Below are 27,111 nucleotides of genomic sequence, written 5' to 3'. Positions count from 1 at the left end.
TCAGAGACTGCTGCTTCAATTTTTGCAGAGGAATATTTCTCACTGTTTGTTGTGGATACTCTGTGTGAGAGGAAATGCAGAAATGGAGGATCACCAAGAAGTAGGCTGGCAGGATAATAGTTTACCATCTCTGGGCTTCAGCACAGCCCAGGGAATGAGGGTACAAGGGATCATAGAAGAGGTATTTCGTTCTCATCCATCAGAGCTGCCTGGCACTGTCATTCTGCTGACAGAGACACCTCAAACATTGGGCTCAGTGGGCAAACTTCATGCCTGGAGGGTAAGAGAGTTGGGAACCCAGCTTTACCTTCTCTGCCGGACCTGGGGCATCATGTCTGTGGAGCTGGGTATGTGGTGCTTTCCTGGTGCCAGCTACTGACTACCAGGGAGGATGTACAGACAGAGAACAATACCAGGTATGGGCATCTCTGAGGAATGCACGCTGGCAGGTGCAATCTGCCAGTGCCACCAGAGAGTGGGCTGTGTGCAGGGCTGGGGGGACAGGAACCCCCCAGACTTGTTTCCATGGAAATGCATCGTGGTACTTCTGCACTGGCTGGAAGTGGCTGAATCAGGAGGAGGCTGATGAGCACAAACCAAAAGCATGTATTGCTCGGTCAGCCAGCAGGGGAAAAAAAAAAGCTAGATAGGAAACAACAACAACAACAATAATAATAATATTAATAATAATAAAATAATGGGTGGATTTCACAGGATACTTGGAAAACATTTCCTTGGAGTCAGTGAGTTAAAGCTGTGTGCGATAGGAAATTGTCTTCATATTCTTTGAGGGGTGTATGTTTAGAGCAGCTGAGTTAAACTGTCACTGCAGCTTAAAACAATAGAGTGTTCAAGGAAGAGAGTCTGTCTTTTGTGTGGTTGTTCCTGTAGTTACAGGTTTAGATTTCAGGACAATATTTGGCATTCAGTGTAGAGCACCATGAAACAAATGCATCATATGAGCTCTCAGAGCGATTTTTCTCTCTCTCATGTAGCATTTACCGTATGTTTGGCTTGTCGGCAATTTAATCATTCTGAATAATCTTGTTCTGTGACAAACCTAAATCACAAAGGAGTGATGCAGTTTGTATAGGTGAAATGTGCTCCACAGAGATATTTCAAACTGAAGAATAAAAATGAGAATTAGACAATACAGAACTCATAGAAAGCCAGTTTTCCAGCTGCTCTAATTTCCCACAATTTAATTTGTGTGCCATCAAAAGCAACTTGAAGGCTTCCAGTAAGGTGATAGAACTATGGGTGAGGCTAAACAGAGGGTCTAAAATGCTGAATGCATTGCAGTCCCATGCTGTAAAAACATCTCCTAGGACCAAATACAGGCAGCATAATATCCTAGAAAATTGGACCATTAAATAAAACTGCAAAGTCATAAAGCTGTAGCATTACCCTGAAATTAAAGCATTGTCACCTTTGAATTATAGAACAATTTAACAGGCATTTAGGAAATCTGCTTTCAAAGGCTGCATTTAACTGTTCCGGGTTATACAGTAAAAGAAATGGCTGCACTCTCCTACTGGGTTTTGAATGACTTTCAGCTTGTGTGTGGTTTGAAATTTTACCAAGCTGAGAAAGTAATAAAATAATAAAGTGGAATAATGGAAGGTAAAAATAAACGGTGACCTTTGCCTGGAGAACAGTTTTTTCACTCTCATTGTAAATTCACAAGTGCAGGGAGAGCTCATTAAATTGAGTAAACAGGAAAAAACCACATAGTATGGGCAGACGTAAAAAGATAATGATAACTTCTTTGTTCAAATAAAGGAAAGGAGGGCCTTGTCTGCCTAGTTTAACAGCTTTCAGATATGGAAATGGCTAGAAGGAGCTAGTGGCACTCAACTTTTGGTTGGATCTGTGTTTACAGTGTCACTATCTAAAAATATGATGAAAAGAAAACAAAAAGAATACATATTGAAAAAACCAACCCCAAACCAAAACCAAAACAGCAATCCTCTTATTGTAAAATAAGAACATTATTTGAAACCCCATTTTCAAAAGCCACAGGCATCTTCCGTGCAGAGGTGCGCCTCTGCAAAGAGCGATGTGAGTCATGGAGCTAAGCTGCAGACAGCCGTTGCACCGCTTTATAGCTGTAGTGGTCTGTTCATGTCCAGATTGCAACAGCATTTCTTACATAGGTCCGGAAGCACAGCTGCAATGCAAGCTCCCGGGTTGTTGTCAGTAGGCTTCAGAGTACACACTGATTGAACGGTAAGGGTATAATTCCTTGCCCTCATTCTGAGGCAGGCAGCCATATTCTGGGAGCAGGCTTAGGTAAACTTGTGCATGTGAATTTAAGAAACTAGTATGATCTTTTTCTAAATGCTGCTGGGTTTGAGGCGGAGAAAATGGTGTTTGAATAAAGCCCAGGAGTTGACCTGAACAGTGAGGGTTTCAGAAGAAAGGCTAAGATTATTTTTGTGTCGTTTTCTGACCTACAGAAGCAGTCTTGCGTCTGCTGTGCATTGGGCCACCCTCCTAATCTGAAGACTTCCTTTCAGACTCCAAGTTTTTTAAGCCTATTTCATCACCGTTGTTGTTGTTGTTAAAAAAGGTAGCACAGGATGTGTTTCTCTGTGCTTTTTCTACACCAGCTGTGTATAGGGAAAAGAAACAAAGTTTTGAGTGTCAGTAGCTTTTGCCATCCAAGAGGTATACTTACTGGTGGCTGTGACTTTCCTTTCACTAGATCCGTGAGCCACACGTCTATATTTTCTGAGAAGCTTTATGGGTGGTTATCTTTACTTCAAAGATGGAGCATGGAGGGAATCTTTGAAGTGATGAGCAAAGCACAGGTCTGACCTGTAAAAGTAATAAGCATAACAGATCAGGCATGTGTGGATTAGGAAATGTCTGAAATGTAACTCTGAAGTTCTTCCCTTCTGCTATTACTTTTTTTAATTCTCTGTTCTGTTGTACTTGCTAAATGACAATTGCTTTGAGTACAGAAAGAAAGATGTTTGGTTTTCCTTTATCTTTGCAAACTAGAGGATGGAAAATATGCATTTAGCTTCTTGTATCTAAAAGATCCTGTGGAGAAAAGCAAGAACTTCTTGAATGTCGAAGTTCAGATCTGAGGGGGACAGCTAAGTGCAGCTGTAATGATAGCAAGACCATTGAAAATTAATGAACAATCACAAGGAAGATCTGTTGAATTCTGTCCAACATGCTTGTTAATGATTGCTTGTTGCTGAAAGTATGTTTGCTGATGTCTTGCCCAACCTCATTTCAAACATGTAAATTAATTACATTTCCAACACTTCTTGGGGAGACTGTTTTATGCTATGCTACTTTTAATAACTTTTTCCTAGTAACCCTTCATTGCTACTAAATTACTAGATCTTGATGCTTCTGGCTTTTCAGGTACCCACACAGCACCTTTCCTGGTGTGTAAGTACAGAGCCTGGAAAGCACAGAAGTGTTAGTAACCACTCTGAAACTCTAGTGTTAGGCTGTTGTACATCCTGAGCAACACTGTAGCCATTCTGTGAGCACTGATTTTATTGCGATTTCTCAAAATTATGTTAATAACTCTCTGTGGGGAGGAGCTTATAACTGCCCATCCAGAATTTCAGCAACCAGTTTGTTCAATCATCTCTTGGTTTTACAGCTCGCTTAACAATTTGATATTTGTCTTTTTAGTAGATTTTTCAGTGAAGACAGGGGTTAAACTTCTACCAGCTTCCATGAGAGGAAGGTTATCTCAGTTGCAACTGCTTCTGAAAACCCCATTCTGTTCATGTTAATCCTTGAGAGAACAAAACACAGACAGAGACTCCGGCTGATAAAAATCGCTACTTTCAGATGTACAGGATGTGTGTTATGAAGTCATTGAATTATGTTGTGTTGAAAGCAATATGGATGCAGGACTGTGCAGGGTATTGTGCTACCGTGTTGACTGTGACTACAACCACTGGGGCAAATTCTACAAGCAATACGTTTGTAGTTTTTCTTGTAATTTTAATCTAGCTTTTGTTTAATACACATTGCAGGAATGTTTCTTTGAGCTCCAACTCAAAGGATCCACAAGCAGTATCCTGCACTCAGTAAGAACTACAGAATTGCAGATCTATGAGCAAACTCTTTCTGTCTGCCATCACAGAAATGATGAGAGTGTTGCAAGTGAATGTATGGTTTTCTAAGTAAACTGTCCTTACAGTTAATGCCATACATTACTGGGAGAATAATTTCTCTGTAACTTGCAGCCAGGTCTTGGAACAGACCTCTTTAAATAATCTCCAGATGGTGGTTGTTACTTGCCTGTCACCTGAATGCCTCCATAATGACAATCCATTAAATCATCTGAGTGTTTTTGCACAGACAGTCCTTTTCAGACTAGCTAACCTATCAGAGTTCTGGTGAAGTTGTCTGTGGGATATCTGTAGCTCAATGACAAATACTTCAACTGCAATGCATTGCAGTGGCTGCAAAGCTACTGTCCTCGTCATGCCACTCTGTTGCAGAGTAGCTGGAAAGCTCATGCTCTGCAAGAATTCAGACCAGGTAATCTGGTAAAACCAGAATACTTACATGCATAGTTTTTAAGCTTGGTTTAGAAAAGATCTGATTCAACATTATCTAAGGTTTTTCTGTTAAAGCATGACTAGAGAAAATAGGAATCTGTTTTCTAGGTCTTGACTCTTTCTCTGTAACGGTCAGTAGGTTTCTGCAAGTGAGATTGAAATCTTCCTCTCATCAAATGGTTAACATTTACTTCCTTACATTTTTGCCCTGTCAGCATCTTATATCCTCCCTAGGCAAGCAGGGTCTTTGATAAAGAGGGAATTTACTGGATGTGGCTCTTTACATCGTGAAGCACATGCAGGGCTCACTTCTGTGAATCCTCATTAAAGAGTTTGCCTTTTACTCCAGGTCAGCTTGGCAGATTGGCCATTCAGGCTGTCCTTTTTATCTTGCCTGTTGCTATCTCACCAGAACCAGCTGGGAAACAGCCTCCCTGCTGAGATAATTGCTTCTAATTGTGATGTTCTCCTCGTCATGCCAACTCCAATGCTGGTCATGAGCTGAGTTGTTATGATGCAGGTTGTGCTTAAGCTCAGGTTCTGCTTTCTGTCACCTATGAAATCCCTTGCTCTGCCAGTAAATGCAATGAAGGAGATGAGAATGGGCTCCCCAGCGTGGAAAAGCAACAACATTCACAGGTACTAGAGATGCTGCATCTTATGTTGTTCTGCACCATCATCCAAACCAGACATCACTCAACTTATATGTAGAAAAATCTGAGAACTGAGTAAAATGAGTGATCTGACTTCCAACTGGTCAGTAAGAACATACTCTCAGTTTTAACTTTCTGGCAAGAGTTTGTGGTGAGTTTGTACAAGCTCATCAGCCACAGTTCTCCACTACCGTTTGTTGTTACAACAGTGTGGGCTGTGCTCTCCCAAAGAGCTATGCTTGCAAAAAACCCATGAACCATATTATTATGTCTTTTCTCTCTGGGCCAAAGCCAGCTGAAATGTAAATCTTCTTTAGATACCTGGCAATAGAAGATGCCAAAGATCTCCCATGTTTCCCAGGAAGCTTGCAGTTTCTGTCTTGCTCAGCAGCCTCTGTAGTGTTTGCTAGAGGTGGTTCAGGGAGAAACATCTCTGTGTTACACCGACTTGTAATAAGTCATCATCACAGAGTGACCACTTCAGAGCCCGGGGTCCTGCTGATGCTCTCTCCCATGCGGTTTTCGTTCCCTGCTTGTTGCAAGTTTTTTGCTCTTAACTTCCTGTTCAATCCTTTTTCATTTAACAGAAGACAAGATCTGGACTGCAGTGCAGCACAACAACACAGGGCTAACCAGAGTCCAAGGAGCTGATCCGGAGAAGCCGTACACCATGTCCTTTAACTACAACAGCAGTGCAGAGCAGCTTGAAGCCATGATAAACAGTGCAGAGTACTGCGAACAGGAGGCAGCCTACCACTGCAAAAAGGCACGTCTCCTGAATACCCCAAGTAAGTGCCATGATCCCAAATCTTGTCTTGTTAACTCTTAATGATTATACAGCAGATACAGGCTGCCCTGTGACTGGGGAGAAAAAGACCCAAAATTAACAGTAGTAATACAGAATAGAGTGAAAAGCCTTTTACCCTCTTGGATACCACTGTGCAGTGCCTGTCCTCTAATATAAAATGTCTAGAGCTCTGTGGGGGAATATCTGTAAGTTCATGCATACAAAGGCTCTGAAAGCTTCTACTATGGAAAGTACTACTTAGAAACCACAAAAGCTGTATTTAGCTGATGGTAAATGGATATGTTTAATTGTACGTTAAAGATAGAAATCATCTAGATTTCTCCAGACCTATGGTGTTTCTGGAGAGAGGAGGGGTGTACCCTGAATATGATGTTTAAGTTGCTTGGTAGTACAGTTTCTGGGGCAAAACTAATTTTCCCCTCGTGATAGAAGGAAAAAGTGTTTTGCCCTGACTTAATGTAGCAGCAACAAGAAAGCAGACGGTCTGATAGATTTATATCTCTTTGAGGTACCAAATTTCCAGTGGCTACTCAGAGTCGCTGTCTTCCACTTGATTCTCTCTTGGCGTCAGGATTTTGTGTTTGCTTATCCAGAGGGATGAATGACATTAACAGCAGCAGGCTTCTGGATCTCTTCAAGGTCTCATCTGGTTATTTGAAATGTCTGGATGGCCCTAGTGATTCTTTGATGTTAACAACTCCTAAATTTGTTGGTAGGTTAGAAGAAATCTCGTGGAAAGCCTTAAGGGGAGCTTGCAATGGGAGTTCCTATTGTGTCAAAAATACATTGCCTAATGAGATGTATCAAAAACCTGCCTGGTTCCAGCAACATTACTGTAGCACTGAATATTTATGGAAGCAGTAATCAGATGCCTTATAGTCAGTTGTTTTTTAAAACCTGTGAATTACGTCTTTTGTTATCATCAGAATTTACCAACCAAAACCTGCTTGTATTGCTAATATTTTTTTAAAGAATGAAATGTTAGTATCAGCATCCAGGGTAGAGCACAAAGGGAAAACAAAACGCAGGCATAAGTGCTCATAAAGAAGGGGAACTAATGTCTTAAAAATACTTCCAGTGTTTCTGGCTTCTGCACCCCACACCATACTTGACATGTTTTAAGGATATAATCACACAGCGATTATTTCCAAATTGTGTTTTTGAGGATGAAGGCCACAATGGTAGAGCAGGCCTGCATGTGTTTACACAATTCTGTGAGGTACTTGGTCACGCATATCCAGAGAAGTAGACTATGTGTACATTTTGAGATACCTGTTGTACGTGGTGCCTTTATAAAGCATGGGATGCTTCTAAAGGTTCCAAACACATTTGTCCATTAATAAAAAGAAATGAAAAAATAGTGATAATCTTGTGTATATTGGAAGTATATAAACTATCCGTCTTCAGGGTGAAAGCTATCTACCAACTGGAAGACTGGCTAATGCAATTCCTGACAGGCAGCTTCTCCATTTGTCCAGGACCTAAGTTGTGAGACTGACTGCTCAAGGGGGAGGACACAGGGGCAGTGTCCAGCAGCTCAGCTTGCTCCCTTGCAGCTGCTGCAGTGCCACTGTAGTCCTGACAGTTGACCACACAATAATTGCACAACTCATAACTCTTTAGTACAACTCCAGCTGTTAAATCGGGGGCGGGGGGGCGGGAATTGCCATCCAGTGCTCTGTGTGTGGCAGATAACATCAGTTTTTCCTCTTTTTTTCTTCCTTTTATATGATTTTTAATTACACTTTCAATTTTTTCATCCTGAACTTTTTCAATAGCCTAAGGCTGTAAGTTTGGCAAGATGTGGAACATGCTTAAAAATAAATCATTTGAGTTCTTGAAATGGCAAGATATGGGTAACAATTTGTTCTTAGCTGAATATTAAGTGTTTTTAAACGATAGAAGAACATCTTTTCCCCCAAAGCCTTAAATAACTCAATTGATATTCGTTTGAGGTGAAGTGCTGCTGTATTAGAGAAGAGCCTAGAGACCCAGTGGTGACGAACACTGTAGGTGTCTTGAAGAGCTCTAAGATCTGAAGAATTTACATTCCTAAACATGAAGACGAACCACAAGTGACAGTAACCCTAGGGTGTTTTTCTGGACACACCATGGAAGATTCTCACCTGTGGTGTTTATGTGCAGAAGCAACGGGATGGAGAATTGGGGCCAGAGAACAAAAATTGGAACTTTTGCATTTTGTTTCTTGATTCGGCCTAGGCTTTTGGATGTCTGAAGCACAGTGTACTCTCTCTGTTGCCAGGGTATCATAATGTGTAATTACGGTTAATGAACCACACTGTGGATCTCCTTCAGAAGTCAGTATACAATGCACATGTATTGATGACAATGCCGCATTCATAGGCCAGCAGGAAACATTGCAACCTAATCCAGCTTGCTGCCTACCACCACTCCTTAATACTTCTGGACTGAGGCCAGTGGTGAATGCTTGATAGAACAGCATCTCCCAGAGATATACCTGATCTTGATAGAGCTATAAAAGTTCCCCTTCTGGCAAGGAATCTAATCCATTTCTGAGCTTCCTCTTGCTCTGGGCTTTGTTGTTGGTTTTTTGTTTGTTTGTTTGTTTGCTTTTGTTTTTTTTCTTTTTCCACAAGGAGATGGAACCCATGATTAGGATATCTCAGCTGGTAGCACCAAAAGCCCAAACCCTTGTCTTCAGGATCTAAACACTCTCACATTTCACATAGAAGTAATAAAAAGATTTCTCTTTCCTTTCGCAATCATAATGTTACTCTCCAGCAAAGATACATGTTGTTACACAGCAATTTTGGCTTTCACAGCTTTGACGTGTAGAGAAAAAAAAACAAAAAACATGTGCTTGGGCAAAGGGACAAGCATGGCACTCTGGGGGGATGCCTCAGAGAGAAATCAAGGGAGGCTTCTGGCTTGCATAAAATTGTTCCAGTTTATATCAAGGAATTTGTCTTTCCTCTCTTCCTACTACCTCTTGCCCTGAAGACACAGACACATCCCCAGCGGGTGTGATTCAGCATAGTTTCCCCATTGAGTTACTTGGATTTACATCTGCAACGTGTCAGACATGCAATCTGGCAGTTGGCAAAGGAGTTTACTCATCTCCACCTCCTGCTGTCTGGAACAGCCTTATCGGTTCTCACTGTCATTCTGCAGTTTAGCTGCAAGCATGTCTTTGAAAACTAAAATTAAATTGCTCTGAACTGCATTTTTTGTACATCTCTGCCATCAGATATATTTTTAGGAGGTTTGTGAACATCAGCATAGATGTCTGCTCATCAAAGGAATACCTGGCTTTCTCATGATGCTAGCAAATGAAACTTGTAATTTATGACCAGTAATTGCAAGTCTCTTGTGACTTCTCTGTGCCTGTTGGAGAGACACACACATAACTGGAGCAAATCTGACAGTTGGCATTAATTAAGGCAGCCATCCACACTCTTAGCAAGATTGCAGACTTTACTGCTGTCTCATCCTTAGAAGCACAGACCAACACAAGCTAGCAGGGGAGGAGGAGGGTGGGTGGGAAGCCTGGGTTGCCTCTAAATGTGCTCTCTGTATTTTGGGAATCTGAAAAGAAATTCAAGCCCCTGGGGCTCTGATTTCCTTTCTTTGTGGAGCATCTCAGGTAACACCTGGGAAAAGGGTAAGTGTACAAGGATAGGTGCATGTGTGCACATGTATGTTTAATTAAACTGTAAACATGTGTGAAGGTATGTAAACACTTTATTACTGAACAAACTCTCAGCTCTGACTGAATTTGCTCCGTTTTCTAGAAGTGGTGGGTGGACTCAAAAACTTAACATTTGGGAAGCTGCCTCACATCCACCTTATCAAGGACTTAACACAGTGATGGCTGTATCAGTTGCAGGGTAGCTCACTTTATGATACTTGCCTGACAGTCTGTCAAGTTCATAGCGCATTTGTGTAGGCAGGGACTGAGAAAAGATCAGTCCTAGAGCAAAATCAAAGAAAAAGGAACGTCTTTAGGTGGTATTTTTTTCCTGACTTCTTCCTCACTTTTCTCTTTCCAGTAGGGTTCCCATACCACATCATCTCAAGCACTGATTTCAAACACCCATTCTAAACTATGTGCCTCTTCCCTGAACTTTCTGCTTCTCCCTCTTAAGATCAGTCTAGTCCTAGTATTATATGACTTGCACCCAGGTTTCTACCTCCTCTTCTTCCCTCTGCCTCCCAGCTAGACCTGAATCTTGGTGCCGATCTGCACCACGTGCACATCCAGATCTGTAACTCCTTATGTCAGACAGCTGTTTGCCCTCCCTTGTGAACCACTGCATTTGCATTTTGTACCTCCATTATTGGAGGAAAAGACATAGTGCCACCTCACAGCAGGGCTTTCTGTGTTTAAAATTTCTGTGTTTAAAATTTCTGTGTTTAGACTTCGGTTTAGACTTAATTCTGCTGCTGAGACAGGTTGGTAGCATTTTATCTGTGCCCTGTGTGTTGGTAGAGCTCTTCATCTGTGCAGGGTCCCTCTAGTTCTGGATGAGGCCTCCAGTGATGTCAGAGCACAAGATGCTAAGAAATGTCCTGCAGGGTCCTGTTTCCAGTGGCTGCTGGAGAAGATGCAGCTTAGAATGAGTACACAACTCTGTACGTCTTCAGCACATCCCTCAGTATGTTCCCAACACCCACAGCTGCTCTATTAAGAGCATTAGAGTTTATGCCATTGCCAATCCCTTTTAGTATCCACTATGGATCTGGTGTTTATAAATTTATCTAATAACTTTTTGAACTTTATTATATTGCCTGCCTCGGCAGCCTCCTAGAAAAGGAAATTCCAGGAGTTCCCTGCTTGTTGTGTGCAGAACTACTTTTTTTTTTTAATATAATGTGTTTTAAATTAATGTTTTACTTAGTGCACCAAGTTCTGGTATTGCAGGATGCAGTGAATCACAGTTCCGCACTTATCCAGTGCATTTATGGTCCTTTTAGCTGCCCTTCTTGGACCTTCACTAGCTCTAGTCTTTTTTTCACCAGAAGTTATCCACGGCGTTTGAGGCATGGCTTGCACCAAGATTTCATATAGTGGGGACACCACTTTTTAGAGCAGTGTAAATCTTTATGGAGAAAAGAGTGTGAAATCTGGGTTCCGATGAAGTTTTTTACATAGATGTACCATGAGGTGATATAAAATGACCCATAATAATTGGATCTTTGCTCACTATTATATTTTTCAAATATAATTTCCATTTTATCATTCCAGGTACTTTTAAATTGTTATTGCATTACCAGGAGACTATTTGTCATTGCACAAACTAACTTCAAATTTTTATTGCATTAGCAGGGGAGTATTTGTCATTGCACAAAATAGCATGGAACAGGGCAATCCACTCTCAAAAAGTGGTTTATATTGAAGGGAGCGGTGGATAGGTGGCAGGTCTAGATTGTATGTTGGAATTATTCTTGGGTAATTAGGATCCCTTTCTTGAGAATGATTGAATTGCCATCTGTGTTTCCACCACCGTACCTTGTCTCTCCCCTCCAAAGTGGCGATGCTGGCAGCTTCTCACAAGCACAGTTTTAGACTCGTGCTGTATTTAGAGACTTCTGAACAGAGTTCACCACAGTAACGCAACATGCCCCCTTATTTGTGGGCAGAGATTTAGAGGCCATTTTTACAGATGCTAGTGTGCAGCTGATTAGGATGCAGGTGGTCTAAACAGAGTAAAAAAAACCCTGCTGCATGGGAGAGGTAGCTTGGCATCTAGCATGCATGCAGCTGTGAGTAATGGAAATACCACTATCCCAATTTCTGAGCCTTTACTTCCCTCGCCATATACAATCCCTCCTGACTGACAGTGAGGTAAAGTGTGCTATAGCTGCCGAGGAAGGAACGGCAGCTGCTTGTGCTACTTCTCCTCTAGTCCCATTGTCTTTCTCCGAGATTGCAATATGGCCAAGAGGCCAAGTGATGGGAAAGACATGGGAAGAAATCCTTGCTCAGTCATACACTGAGTGGTTTTTAACCCAGAGGGAGGAAAGCATGCTCCCTCCTTGCTCCTTGTACCCCACTGCACGAGCAGACAGGCTTAATGCTACCTGGCATACTTCTGGAGTGACACTAGAAGGGCATGAGCCTCCTGGGATTACTCCAGTGGATACCGGAGCACCACTATCTATGCTTGCTTTACACACAGTATATCAGGTGGGTATGAAAACAGTTCTCAAAGTGGGGACTTGATAGAGTAGCGAGGAAGAGGCTTCTATGGGTAACTCTTGGTTGCTTCTGCAGAATATGTTCTTCATACTTCTACTGTCACTGGATATTTCTGGGTTGGTTTTTTTTTTTATTGTGGCAGGAGAAATTCTGGATTTTTTTTTTTAATTAAGTGACCTTTTACAGTTTACCTAGACAACAAATTTGTTACTCCAAACTGTGTTTTATTGACATAGAAAGTATCTCTTCTGATATACTGGAAGCTTGCACCAAGGGTATTAATGAAGACACAGAGGACAGGTAAATGAAATGTAAACCTAGACAACAGATTTTGAGCCTGGAATCTGGAAGTCATTGCATGAACTATTATTGGTGCTGCTGTAAGGAAGTCAGTGCTGTGAACTGATGCTGCAAGATGTTTACTTAACCTTTGTAATTCATTAGGTTGGGCCTTTTGTTCCCAAAGAACCTCTGGTTTGGAGTAAAGTTGATATATTTTGCTCGACCTGTGAAACCTATGGGATGGTATAAATGCTTGTAGTTCAGTAATGGACTTTGAGTTCAGAGAATTCTGCAGTCCAAATAAAAGTTTGGAAATGGATAGTTTTAGGAGACATACATGTGTGTCAGAAACAAGCATGTCCTAATAATACTTCTGACTTGAGAGACCCAGTTGTATAAGCTATTTGTACATACAATGCAAAGAAAAGTTGTACACAAAATTCAAAGAAAAAACCTGCATTTTTTTCAGGCTATCTCAGCCAGCATTCCCTTAATCACAAGCAGTGATAGTCTGTCTTTTTTTTTTTTAATTTGCAGGACTCAGCATATTATTAACAGTAAATAAGTAATGGTGATTAGAAACAAACAGCTAATCTATGGCTTGTTATATTAATGCATCATTATCTATGACTGCAAACTGTCCACCATTCAAGAAAGAGAAAAGCACTGCTGCTGAGCAGAAGAGTGTGCATTCTCCCTCATTAGAGCCACAGCAGGGAGTGTGTTTTCATCACACTTCCATTTGTCTGCTTCATTCAGCTGTCCTACTTTGAACATCTTGGGCTCCAGACCCAGACTGTCTTACTGACATTAAACTAATTTCTCTGTCAAATTTGGCCCAGTGCAGAGAGTGATGTTTTCTGATTCTGGAGAACAGAAGATGTAAGTCATAGCCGTGGAAGAGTTCACAGCTGACCTATTCTACCAAGAATCACATGAGTAGAGTAATAGTAGTTTATATTTCTATTCACATTATCTTTGAGGATAGCAAAGCATTTGGGGCTGTAATACCTGTTTTTTATATGTTTTGGGTTCATTTAACTCTTGCTTTAAAAAAAGTATGTGCAAAGCAAGAGGTTTGCTGAAAATCAGATGGGATGGAGCAAGTGAATGGGACAGAGCCCATATGCTTTGATTGTGCTTTAATTGGTCTGACCTGTCCAGGAAGACAGAGGTTTCAAGAGGCTATACACAAAATGAACAATGGCAGAATTTAATTATATAGTGTAATTATGAGAAAATAAAATATAAGCCTATGGATAAAAGAGTCAAGTTTTTACGCCATATAGGTTGGGCTAGACTCATATTCATTGCTTGTAAATCTCAAGTCCAGGAATTTAACCCCTGTTACAGTGTGAAGACAGCCTATGGGAAATGTATTTTCTATTTTTGAAAGTGTGAAGGCAGAGATGGGAAAAGAAACAATGAGGATCAGCTGAAGGGTGTATTTTCATATTACTTTGTGCTTAGTGTTCAAACAACAGAGTAAGAGCCTTCCCTAAGAATATTTATTTCAGTGTTTTGTTTATGTGAAGCATCTAATGTTAAGGGGAACATAAAAGTAGCTTTTCTAATTGTCTGCTACTCTCTTTTGTAAAAAAAAACACAAACCAAACCAACACCAAAGTATATGGGGTAAGAAAGCATGTTTGGAGAATACATTTCCAGGCCTTTGGGGAAAAAAGCTGTGTACTACTTACACTCCCAAGAAACATCTAACAACAATTGAGGATTATTTACCTCCCCCAAACCCAGATTGGTGTGGGGAGGATCAGATCTGGTTGAGAGTTGACAAGTAGCTAGAAAGATATGGTGATCTCAAAGAAAATCCTTTTAAAACTTTCTTTAGAGAAGCTTTTTTTCATATCTACTGGGCCAGAAAGATTGAGAACAAAAATGAAAAACCTTTTGAGCCTGAATTTGTTCCAAGCCTCTTTGGTAGGAGGAAGGCTCAGACTTTAATGGGAACTGGTTTAGCCAAGGGGTGTGCTCCTGCCTGGGCTGTCCAGGACTCAAAGCCACATCAAGAGCCTTCTTCCTTCGCTGAATTCAAAGGTCCCAGAAGAAAACTTTTTTTTTTTAACATTTGCATTTAGAAAGCTTAACCAATTAATCTGTGCAGTCCTCCTCTAAAGGTAGTTTTCTTACCTTGTTTAGCAGAAAAGAAAATTGAGGCATCAGGCTGTTACTGATGGCAATTTTGCTGGAAACCAGTATGGGCCATTAGATCTATTTGAAAGTACCACCCTAAAACCAATGGCCAGTTTTGTGCAGCCACAAAAAAGAACCATAAGAACAGTGATTCCTCCAAGATCAACATCTCTGAAGTCTTGCACTCTAAGCGTGAAGTTTTTGTGGGTACCTTGTGCCTTGCCCCAGTGCTGCTAATGGAAGAATGAATATGTCATCCTTTAGAGGTACATTTGTTCTTTCTAGTAAACTGATTAACACAGACACAGTGATTTAACAAGGAAGACGTGATTCTGTGATTTTTTATGAACCTACCAAATTGCAAGGGAGGTAATGGTATGTTCAGGTGGGGTATAATGTTCTTTTTCTCAATTTTGTATTACTGAACCTAATTCAGGTCTGACAGGCTTTTACAGATGAGTCCAAGCCTAGGCTGGGATGTTTTAAAAAATTAGCAGAGATCTGAAAAGTGGTTTTGAAGAAAAAGTAACATCAATTAAGTTATGTGTTTATTTTAACTAGTAACTTTTTCTTTTAGTTGCTGACTCAAATGGTCAGTACTGTCTATAAAATTATCTGTTGATGTAGACAGATTGCTCTCTTTTGGGGAAAGAATGTGTGTGCATATTTATGTAGATATGTACAAATAGGTTAGGAAGAAAATAAGAGCGAAGGTTGACTGTACTTAACTGCTTGGGATAGATGGATCATTGTCAGGCCTGAAACAAGACAGGTTAGTGTTGGTTACTCTTCTCCCCATTGAGCTAAAGGCTTTCTGTATATTAGAATTTGTTCACCTCTCATTGTCACCATGATTTCAATCTCTCAGATCTGATCCAGATGAAACTATTTTGATGTTTGGCAGTTTAGAGGCTGTTCCTTAGAGAGGGATCTTCATGACTGAATGCTAACATAACAGCAGAGAGTGGGATTTTTAGGGCAAGTTGTCTTCTCTTGAAGTAGTATCTGCTTCAGCTCCCTTTAGCTTTTTCTCTGGCTATGAAAAGTCAGTTTGGTCCATTTGTTTTGCCATTTTAGTATATATTGGAGAAGGTCCTCCTGACCATAAGCATTTTTCAGGTTCTGTTTTCGAGTTTTGTTTCCCAGAGCCTCCAGGTTCAAAGCAGTGCCAGCTTTCTGGGTCACTTCTTTCCCAGTGCACGTTCATGTTCTGGATTCAGCCAGAGATTGTGTTGCATTTTGTTTACTGCCTCTGTGAGACATGCTAGGGCCACCAGTCAATCTGCAGAGCATTAGAAGTACCTACTTAATAGTGGCTGAATTTTATTGAGTGAATAATTATGTCCTATTACTGCTGAAGTAATCATCTTAGATACAACCAATGCCTCCAGAGGGAGGTGTGTTCTTTCCAAAATGCCACCCTGGACAATTCTTTTTACTTCTGTACAAAGCTCCAGAATCTCTCTGACCATATTGTACTACAGGTTGTCATGTTTTCAGAGGGTGAAATTTATGTTCCATGAAATATGCCATAGCCAAAATTAATAGGTAAATCAACAAAGTGAAACAGACCATTAGAACCATTGTAATACTGTAGTTGTTTCCTTGTGGCACAAAAGCAGAAACTAATGGGTAAACATAATCGTATTATAGTGACAAAAGCTATCAATGCATAGTACACAACTGTGGTCACACAATGGAAGGCAGTCAACCGTTATGAAATATGATTTAGCAGACAGGCCAGTTGCAGGTAATCTTGCTTAGAACAGTACTTTCCTTGGCTAGTTTGTTTTAGCTGACGGAAAATGATAAATGACAGCTATTTCTTTCCTATCCTACTGGAATTTTATTTCAATTTCACTTTGATAATTTTCACAATCCTTTTTTTATATTATTCTGGACCATAATACTAAGATGTTTATGTTTGCAGGAATGTTCCTGAGGCATGAACAAATTGTTCCTGATTATTCATGCAAATAGGAATTCAGCCAAAGGCCTTCAGAGTAAATGTTAACTCTAACACCTTGAAGCCTTTTCCATGCCCTTGTCTTTTTTTCTGCTCTAAAACAGTGCTTCGCAATTTTAAGTGAACACTTGAACAATATCTAATCAAGATAAACATTTCGTAGGCTGAACTGTGTTTGTATAACATAATTAAAAAGCTTTGAATAGCTAACATCATCATAAAATTCTATTAATGGACAGCTTGAGAGAAGCTACAATATCAAGTGATTCAACTAAAAAAATACAAAGCTCAAAGATATGCAGGATCATTTCCATTGGATTTGGTATATTTATACTGATTTAGGCAACTGAGATGGTGGATTAAGTCCTTAGTTACTGCATCTTTCATTAAATTCAAGTTTAGTGTAAAACAAACTCCAAAATACAAAAACATTGTAAAAATTCAGATACGTAGAGAAGCTAAGGAGCTCATCCATGGCTTGTTAATGCAGGATCTGCATTCAGAGCCTAAACACTTCAACACTGTTAGATTGAAAAAGCCACTACAGTGTTTCCATGCAGGTAAACCCTGCACATCAGAAGTAGAGGGAGGTGGAGAAGCATCTTGAACTCTGGTTGCTGGAGTGGTGCAAGTATAAATTAGAATACCATCTCTGGCCATTTTTCAGAGCCAGAAAAGAGATTGAGGCAGGAGCTCCTTCAGATTGCTGTGCCACTCAAGAGTTCCCCAGTGCAGGAGGACTTTGTCAGTGGCTGACTAAAATAAATTCAGAGCTGCTTTATTCTGAAAAAGTGGTTCTAAGTAATTAGATCACAGGTGAGACTTGGGTGCTCAACTGTTTACCTTTCTCTCTCAGAAATTTTCCCTCCATGAATATGCAAAAACATATATATAATCAGTTAGTTTGGTCTTCACTGAGCAACATCTTTTGAGGCAGTATGTAGTGGGGAATTGAGTCCTAGTAATCTCTTACAGGGAGGGCTGAAATGGTTCAAAGCTATCCTGGGCAGCAGCCAGCACTGCTAATTGAATTCCTGGATGTCAGGCCAACCAAGGGTTTCTCTACACAGTAAAAGAAAACACTGTTAGAAGTACCTGAGCTAGTTTATATCATGGAATTCAATACATGTGTTTTAGCATACCTTTCAACAGCACATAAGTGTTACCGCTGAACAGTATGTGAATTTATATAGGTACCTGCTACCCGGTATATTAGCTGTACCGGAGTTTTGACCTGACACTGGTTTTTACTGAATAGACACATTTTATTGCTTTTACTCACAGAAAAAACAAGCACAGCCAACTGAGGTTGCAAATACAGAGGTAAATCTTGAAACTTTAGTCCTTAAAATCCTGCTTCCATTTATCCAGGGAATGCTGTCTTACTGTTGTACCATGCTACTTAATGTGAGATATTGCTATGATAAGTGTAACCCATGACAAAACAGTGAAAACTTGAATGCACTAAATGCAGAATTAGGTGACTAGTTGAGTGATAATATATTGCCTAACCTAATGAAAAGACATTACCTTTAAATAATGGACCACATCATAGATTTAATTATCCCAAGGCAAGGTAGTAGGTGCTTAATGCAGACAAGGTCAATTACCTTATCCAGGAGAGCCTGTTTGAAGTGTATTATGAATAATTCACAGACATAGAAATTAGCTTTGAAAAAGTGTCCCAGCTATAATGTGCTGAAAGCATTCAATTTCTTTTTTAATGTATTTAAGATAACACCCAAAGGACAATTATGGCTGCTTAACTGTAAGACTACTTAAATGACAAGAAATGACAATTGTGTGGTCAAATTCACATTAATGTATTATACAGAGGGAAGCATCGTCATCATGGCATAATCGTATCAGGCCACAAGAAACTGATTTCAAACTTTATCTTGTTTTAAATGCTGAATGAAATTCGATCAAAGATTGATTCATTTAGTAACCTTTCTCAATAGAGAAGACACAGTTGTTCCTGTACTAGCTTTGTTTATTTTGTTTATTCAGGGCTTTCAGTTCTTGGGCTTTCTGGTGTGAAAACGATGGTCCAGAGCGATTGACTGACTTGTATGATTTTGGAGAGGCTGACAAACCCAAAGGTGGAAGCAGAATATTTAATTTTCCATCTTTATCTGCTAGAAGTACTAAATTGTGCTGTTTCTAAGCCAGTATTGTTCCAGTCTAGGACTACTTAGTATTAGAGTTAAAATGATGACAGTAGCCATGGTAGCAGAATGCATAGTCACTTGACATATGGTGACCTTAGGTGTGAAATAGAAACACAATAAACCTCTAAGTCTGGGGAATAACATGCGCTCTCAGCATATTTTGATTCCACAGGCAAAACAATAACCTTAGCTTTCTCTCTTTGACTTTGCAATAAGTGGTAACGGCCAGGGTAGATCCCCTGGGGGCTGCAGTTTTCCAAGATGCCTAGCAAGACGAGGGCTAATTCATTAGGTACCTTAGTTTAAGTGTTGAAATGTAATAGTGACATTTCATGGCCTTTGAGTTTACCTGCTTTATTTGCTTGAAAGGGAGAGTTCAGCAGAATTTTAGAGGCTGCTATAGAATCGCGTATCTAATGAGGCGTGCAGCCAGCCTAGTCCTGTTTCTGTTCACGTCAATGTCAAGAATCCCATTTAGTTCAGCAGGAGCAGGCCTGGGTTCCCTGGCACTTTCAAAAGATGATTTGAATAAATGGGAATAAAAATTTGACACAATGTCCATTTATATAACAAGCTCTTAAAATATGTGATGAAGTAGGAAACCACCACAAAGAGATAGGAAAGAAAACTTCCATTACAGCAAACATACTGAAAAACAGAAAGCATGGGAATTGATGTTTTTGGCATTCTCCATCATCCATCTTTTTCTTTAAGGGTCGGTTCTCCAAAAAAAGCTTAAGAATTCCCTTTCCTCCCCCTTCACACACTTGTTGACCTCCACCCCGGTGGTTTCTGGGAGGACTTGATAAAGACTAATCTGAGCCTAAGAGACTTGCTAGCTGATGTACTTATTTGCATGCATGAATGTGAACAGATGTTTACATAGTAGTGTTAAGTAGACCAGCTGCTTGGGAGTCATTTATGTATTTCATTTAAAAGTAAAGCTGTATGGTTAAAACTTTTACTCACAATGTGGAATAGAAAAGAAACTCAAATTCAGACAAATACATTTTTTCCTGTACTGAGGGGTTGCTGCTTTTATGCATGTCAGTTTTCCATACCTCTGAATTTACAGCATAATACAGCTACATCTACCTGACTCTCTGGACATCTGCACCTTACCTTGACCAGTTGCATGTGAGTGTAATGAAATACACAGCATAGTGTCAACATTACCAAATGTCATTTGTCGGAGGGTGAGTGGGGAAAAAAAGCAATGCTGAGATGAGAGAGGGGTGGAAAGTTGTCAGTTTTCTTTAGAAGAAGTTGCATATTGCTGATTGTTTCTGCAGTCTGTTCTGTAATGAAGCATACATCAGGGTAATGTTTTCCTTTGCGTTCGTTCTGCTCTTTAGATGTGAGAAAAAGCATAATCCTTAGGAGTGTATTACAGCCATAAATGTGTAACTTACATTTATTAATTGCTTAATGTAAATGTGAGTGGAAAAGCTTCCATTATGGAGGTGTACATATGAATGGAGGCATATGTATGGAGAGAAGAGGTTGGAGAAAGGGGCTCTCGTATATTTTTAAAAGTAGTTTGCCCCTCACTGATTCCCATTTTGCCCAGTGTGGGACTGGCTCTAAAATGTGAGTCTTAGGTCTGATCTTGTCCATGACTTCATTTCCTCTGACCACTGGTCCCGTGGGGCTCTGAGTCCTGAAAAGAAAGCGGGCAAATGATTAGACAGGACTCTTAACAATATATATACACATATATATATATATATGTACACCTTCCCAAAATTCTATGCCAGTCTTAGACAGTCCTACCTGTCTCAGTTGTATTGCTTCCACCCCGAGCATCACTACATGAGGGGAGATGCCTATGTCCCTCCAAACCAGTAGCAGACAGGATTTGTCGGAGGCTGTACTGGTCTTGAGGAAGGTACGTTCAATTTAGGAGCCTTACTATTGGAAGGAAAGATGGTGATGTATGTGATGATCTTGTGGGATTTTGATTCAAAGCCTTGATAACAGTCCACAGGAAAGGTTTGTTTTTCATCAGCTGTGATGAAAATCCTACAGTAGAAAGTTGTGTTGTGTGTAAAGATCTCAATCCTTATTTTGTGAAGCTTGTAGGTTGACTGAATGGCTCCGATGGTGGTTCTTTCTTTAGTCATTAAATACAGAAGGCACATAGATGTAGCCACCTCATTTAAGTACTGCAAATTAGATTAGATGAGTGGAAGATCAATTACCCTGCACATAAGGACTGTAACCTTGTTGACTGTATTCCATGGGAAGAAAGAAAATTTTTAAAATGTATTTGATGTGCCTATTGCAGCCTATGTGATACTCACAAGTGATGTGGCAACTAGAGCTGTCTCAAGAGTCAAGAGCTGTGCTCTAGTACTGCCAAGAAATCAATGATTGAGGACAGGTCATCTTATGTTGGATTGGGATAAGATGCCCTGATCTTGCCCAGAGGGCAGGAGGTGCTGTCTCTGGAAAGTGTTGAGCTTTGTGGCTGACTTTTTGATACTGGGCGTATGCTAATACATTTCCTAGAGCTGCTGAAGTTCCCAGCCTCACTCTGCAATGTATGCATATGTGTGTGGGCATGTGGTGGGGGAAGGAGTCTGTGTCTCCACATGGTTCTGTTCAGCATCAGAAGATGGTGGCTTCTTGTGGTTGCACGGTCGTTGTTGGTCTGCAGCCTCTGCCCATTTGAGTATTCACTGCAGTGGCGAAGCTATAGCTGAGCTCTTTCTTCTGCTCCAGGAGCAAAAAACTGCCTCTTGAGCTGAATAATAATCCCTGTTAGTGACAGTAGAGCTATGGAGCATAGCTGAGCAGTTCATGTTCTATTCAGTACAGTCTGTGCACGAACGTATATACACACCCATGTATATATCCTTCTGTTTGCTACAGCTGTGTAGAGATACATACAGGAACCTGAGAGCAATTAAACAACCAAAACTAAATAGAAGGTCTGTTTGAAAGATGTAAACTCATTGCTAACAGAGTGAAGAAAAAAGAGCTGCAAATTGATTAAGCTATTCCACAGAGAAGACAGATTGTTGTCATCCTGACCTTTAAAGCTGGTCAGGATATATCAATAGGAGCATCTTCTGAGTACAATATTCTATGAATTTTTTCATTTATATTCTCTTGTTTTTCTCCTTATATGCTGGCTTGGAGCCAGTTCATTTCATGGTCTTGCCTATACATGTGTTCTGCTACAGCTGCATTTTTCCAAAGTGCCCAATTTCACAGCACTCCAGCCTTCCTTAGGATGACAAATGATGCCCCTGCTGCTCAGACCAACAGAACTGTAATTACAGCCTGAGACGGGGACAGGTGAACCAACACCATGCTGCAGTTTGGCTGTATCCTTAAGTTGAGACTTGACTGCATTTGTTTATTGTAGTCGCATTTCCGATTCCACTACTTAAGGCGTTAACTGCTGACATTAATTGTAACATTGAGGAAAGCAGAATTGCTCAGCAGTTGAAAGCAGTGTCAAATCAGCAGTTATTTATTTACCATTGCTCTGTAATGTGTTGTAACACATTGGACTATAAAGAAGTTTAATGAGTTGCAGTAATGCTTGTAGCTTTCCAGAGATGCTGGGATGCAGTTTGATGAGTTGAGGGGTTCTTTTGATAAAGCACTTAAACCCAGACTTCATCCACTGCTGTGCTGGACATCCAGATGAATGCTGTTATGATCATAGTAAGTACAGCTGAGTGTTCTCTTTTGCCACCTAACATGTTTTGGGAACAAAAAATAAACAATCCAGGTCAACTGGCCATGTGAGACTTCAATTCAGTAGGAATGTGACAGAAGAGTAGGAGGAGAGGCTTAGAGTGTGGTTTTCACTCTTCTTGTCCAAGCTGCCTTGTTGGCTTATAATTAGCGTGAGACTCAGAACTGTGCCTGGATTAGTCTCTAAACTCTTTTCCGGGTGTTGGTTTCATTTTTTGGTTGTTTACAATTGTTGTCTTTCAGAGTGCAGCAAATATATTGCATGCTCTGCACAGGGACTGTTTCAGCTGTTTAACATAAATTTAAATATGCTGCTTTTTTGCCTTTAAAAAAAAAAAAAAACAAACAAAAAATCTTTGGCTTTTTGTATAAAGCTGCATGGGGAATGATACTGGATTTCCCTCTTACCAAAGATGCTCATTTGCCCAATTAATTTTACAGGGAGCTTGAGATGCTCACATCTCATTTTCCAAAGGATTCTTTTCAAAACAGAAGTATCATCCCAGTAGTAACTGTGAGTGCTATTATCAGTTTTAAGAAAATCCACTCATTTATTTAATTAGGGATTGCAGCTTCAAAGTGATGGACTGTATGTTATTACCTCTTCTAATTTATGTTTTATTAAGACTGTTTTTGTTTTTATTCCAGTTCAGAAATTCAGCATATTTGCTTATTTTATTTTTAAATTTCTTTAAGATTAATCTAAACCATGAAATTCAGTAGTTATTTTCAGATACTTACAGGAATCAGTTAATGGTTACACTTCAAAAAGGCACTTTGTGGAAATGACATTGTCCCGATGACTTACTGATCAGATTCAATCTGTGTAAATAGATGTTATTGTCTGTCAGCCATGCTGTATTAACCTGGGAGCTGAAAGACAAGGTGTGTTCTCGTTGCCTTGTGAATCAATATTGCTAATAAAGATTCTCTAGACCCAAATCTAGTTTTTACTATTTCTAGAAACTGCCATTGCAAGTACAGTGGGAACAAAACTAATCTGTCTTTTGTGGAGGGTTGTGAAATCAGAAGACAGGCCATTTTGGTCACTACTGACTGTATTGATGCAATGTGAGCAGGAAGGAAAAAAAGTAATAATAAGGATACTTTTTCTCATTATTAATGCTGGTAGTTAAAACTTCATATACAGGAAACAGTTCTGTTGAGTAAGGTAATTCCATTTTTACTCTGACACTTTTCAAACTAAAGGTCGGGGAGAAGAACTGTTATTAGTGTATGTAGTTTCTCCCAAAGGACCAAGCAAAGACTGCTTTCCACAGCATATTTTTCTCTAACTTATCCAGTCTGCTATTAAATGTCCCAAATGTCCCCATTGTATCTATTTTCTTTTTCTAGTTTTTCAAATTGTATTTTGCTGTGGGCATGATCCAACAAACCTTTCATGGGTTCCTGCAAGAAATGGATTAAACCTTGTATTAATTCCACTTGACTTTACTCCAGTTGACTTCTGTCCATAAACTTGTGCAGCCTGCTCTGAGTTATGCCCTGGCTTCCAGACTACCATTAGGCTAGGCTGTAGAGCTGGCTTTTTGTGGAATCTGTCGATGGAAGGGCTCAGGCTGGTAAGCAGGTGAGGGTATGTGAGCCTGGGAGCAGTGCAGACCTAGGGGCTCCACCCTGCACCACACTGAGTGCATGAAGTGCAAGTGCTGCAGGTAGGGTCCCTTGGTTTCTCTTCATCCACGCTGTATCCCAAGATCCTGAGCTGTCATGATGGATCTTTCAAGAGTATATTGATCAAATATAGAATTACTTTTCCTTTTTTTGCACCCTTTAAAAATAGTTCCTTCAGGCCTTTATTTCAGTCACTGCATACCTGCAGATGGTGCTTTTATCTGTCCCAGTGACAGCCACAGAGTTTTATTTAAGGAATTCTTACAACACAAATTTGTTTCAGGACAGTTTGGAGCAGAAGGCTAGACTAGACAGTCTCCAGAGGTCCCCTCCAGCCTCAACCATTCTGGCCTTCTGTGAAAAGCCTGTGCAGTGAGTGAAAATCAGCATGATTACCCTGATTTTGCTGGAGCCAGATGCTTTTATACCACTTGCTGGATATGGCCTTTTTTATCCCTGGTAAATAATAGTGAATGAATGAGCTTCAAAGTGTTTTTTTCCTGGCACTCTTTCCTGGGACAGTTGCTCTTAATGTAGTTTTTACAGTTCCGTAATAGTTGTTGTTTCACTTTGACATTTCAGTGAATAAAAGTTGAATACTTAGTTTTCTTGTGGGGAGATGTTTGGTCTACAGTTTGATACACCATTCATAGTCTTCATAGTCTTCAACTATTTCCCTCTGTCCTCAGTGATGTTATTTCTCAGCTCTGAAATTACTTCCCTCTATGAAAAGTGAAATAGCATTTAAGAACAAAAACTTCTGTGATTAAACTACTCTTTTCACCTTACGGTAGTTTATAAAGTGCATTAGTTCAGCAGTCTACCCTGTAGGCCTTTCACATCTCTTATAAAACACTTTAAAAAGAAATTACTGAAGAAGAGCATATGATGTGTCTAAACTTACAAACTCACTCATCGCTCCCATGCTTTCCTCCAGTCCATGTGGTATTTGATGATCTAAAACAAGGCCACCTCGACCAGTGAGGCTGTAATGTAGTGTGGATAACACTTCAGCAGGGCGTGGGTGGATGGGGCTGTGGTACTAGCTGCGCGCAGGTTGGCTGCACATGTCACTCTTGCTGTCCTTCTCAGTCCCCAGAGAGCCACTGAGGAGTGTTGGTCTGCTGCAGATGCAGAGAATCCCGGGACTTAATTATGTATGATCCTTCAGCATCCCATGGCATTTTCTCAAGAACTGGAATGACATGATCTGGTTTATCTTCTGTTTATGAATCCATTACTTCAACACTTGCTACTATTTACTGTCACAAACTATTTTTATATTTACACAGAAGAACTGATTAAGAACAAAAGTCCATTGTCGTGTGCACTGTATTGAGCCACTGCAGGAGATGACCTTCCAGTGGAAATGGGTGAGATGGTACTGGTGAGAGGATAAGAATGAACACATAGGAGCTTCATGAGCAGTGTGGGTTCAACAAATGATGGCATCGTCTTACTGCCATCACTCTAACTGGCTATACCTATGACACAGCAAAAAATGTCCAGACATCTGCTGAGCAGGACCTGCTCCTTTGGCCCAGGCAGGGTCATGCTGGAGACTACTGTGGCTTATCCATGATTATCGTTCACTTGCAATTCAATCCAGGCCACTGATAAGTTTCTGGTCCCAGAACAGAGCAAGGATGTGGCAGAACACACGTCAATGCCATAGACCTAACTGCTAAGGCAATGCAGGGCTTGTTTAACTGAATTTACCTGGAGGAGTTAGGTTAAACAGAGAAAATGGGAAAGGTTGGAATGAGGGAAAGGAGTTGAACACAAGAGGGACATATTTGGAGTGAAGCTAGGCTGGAATGCAGGAGATAAAGGAAATAAGCTACCTTTTTTTGTTTCAACAGAGTAGGATACCCAGTCCATCTTCAGCAAAACTCCTGAGGATTCAAAGATGATATTTTCTCTGTTCAGTCATTCGTCCTTAAAAGCTGTAATCTTCTTTGCATTTTTGGGTTTTGGGTCGGTTTGTTGTTGTTGCTTTTTCTTTCTAACCTGCATGTCTTCAGCTGTTCCCATAGTTTCTGTTGTTGGCTGGAGTCCCACTTGCATCTTTCAGGAAACTTGTCACTTGGCCAGAAATTTATTGAGAAAACAACCCAGCCTGAGCTGGCAGAGGAGAATGCAAGTACTCATAATTTTTTCAGCCTTCTTTGGCCTTCAGCAAAGACATTCATGAGGCATAAAATTTTAGTTTGCATGTAGATTTAAATTTCCTCAGTGTATAGAAGTGTTTGGGTCTGAAATCCTTATGCCCATCCTCAAATCTGTCTCACAAAGGGTTGATGCTGCTTTTGCTGTTAGTGCGCGATAGCACAACTGTCATTGCAGCTCAGCAGTTCTGCTCATTACCCTCCTGTTAAGCCTAGAAGAAGAGAAGTTCCATGTTTATTTCCCTCTTTCTGCCCATTCTCATTTGTGAGAATATCTTAGCAACTTCAGGAAGACCAAAGCACACCATGATAACAGCTGCTTCAGTGGGAGATGCAGTTTCTTTGCTTAAGAGGAAGAGATGCAGACAAATGCTGCTGCATGTTTTTGTCTTGTCTTTTTTTAAGCAATTACTTCAGCTAGAGACCCTGTACAAAAGCACTGCACCTTGGCAGCAAAGCTGAGTAATGAGAAAGAAAGTGTCAGCAAAGTACTGTCTGTCTTTACCCTTTTCCTAACCACACTTAACAAAATAATTTTGAAATGAGGGACAGACTTTGTGACTAAGTAACATTTTCCCAGGGAGTAGGTTCACTGGCATTAGCAGAAGTACTTCACTTTTGGCTAACAGCTCTGAATAAGGGTTACAGGATCTGACCAGAAATTGAAATCAATTTCAGTGCAAATCTTAATAACACTGACCGGCACCATTGCTGCTCTGTACTCCTGTCTTGCTGCAGCATTTGACCAGCTTGATTTTCAACACAGTCATGTTTGTCATCTCAAAAAACAGGGCAGCGGTGTGTGGGCTACAGTTTTAAGAAAGAAAAAAAGACAACAAAACTG

The 27,111-nt window shown here is 40.3% G+C and overlaps 1 protein-coding gene across 2 annotated transcripts in view; it reads left to right on the top strand.

Moving 5' to 3' along the window:
- Window positions 1-27,111, top strand: part of CNTNAP5 (contactin associated protein family member 5) — a 296,864-nt gene that overhangs the window by 203,288 nt on the left and 66,465 nt on the right. For both annotated transcript variants that reach the window (XR_008823617.1, XM_056349942.1), the window contains exon 13: window positions 5,782-5,982. Coding sequence is in view for 1 of the 2 variants with exons in the window: in XM_056349942.1 (XP_056205917.1) it covers window positions 5,782-5,982 (201 nt within the window). In the remaining variant the exon portion in view is untranslated. The remainder of the gene's footprint in view (window positions 1-5,781; window positions 5,983-27,111) is intronic.

This window comes from Falco biarmicus, chromosome 8 (genome assembly GCF_023638135.1).
Source record: "Falco biarmicus isolate bFalBia1 chromosome 8, bFalBia1.pri, whole genome shotgun sequence".
NCBI classification, from domain to species: domain Eukaryota; kingdom Metazoa; phylum Chordata; class Aves; order Falconiformes; family Falconidae; genus Falco; species Falco biarmicus.
This window is presented reverse-complemented; position numbering and strand designations above follow the sequence as displayed.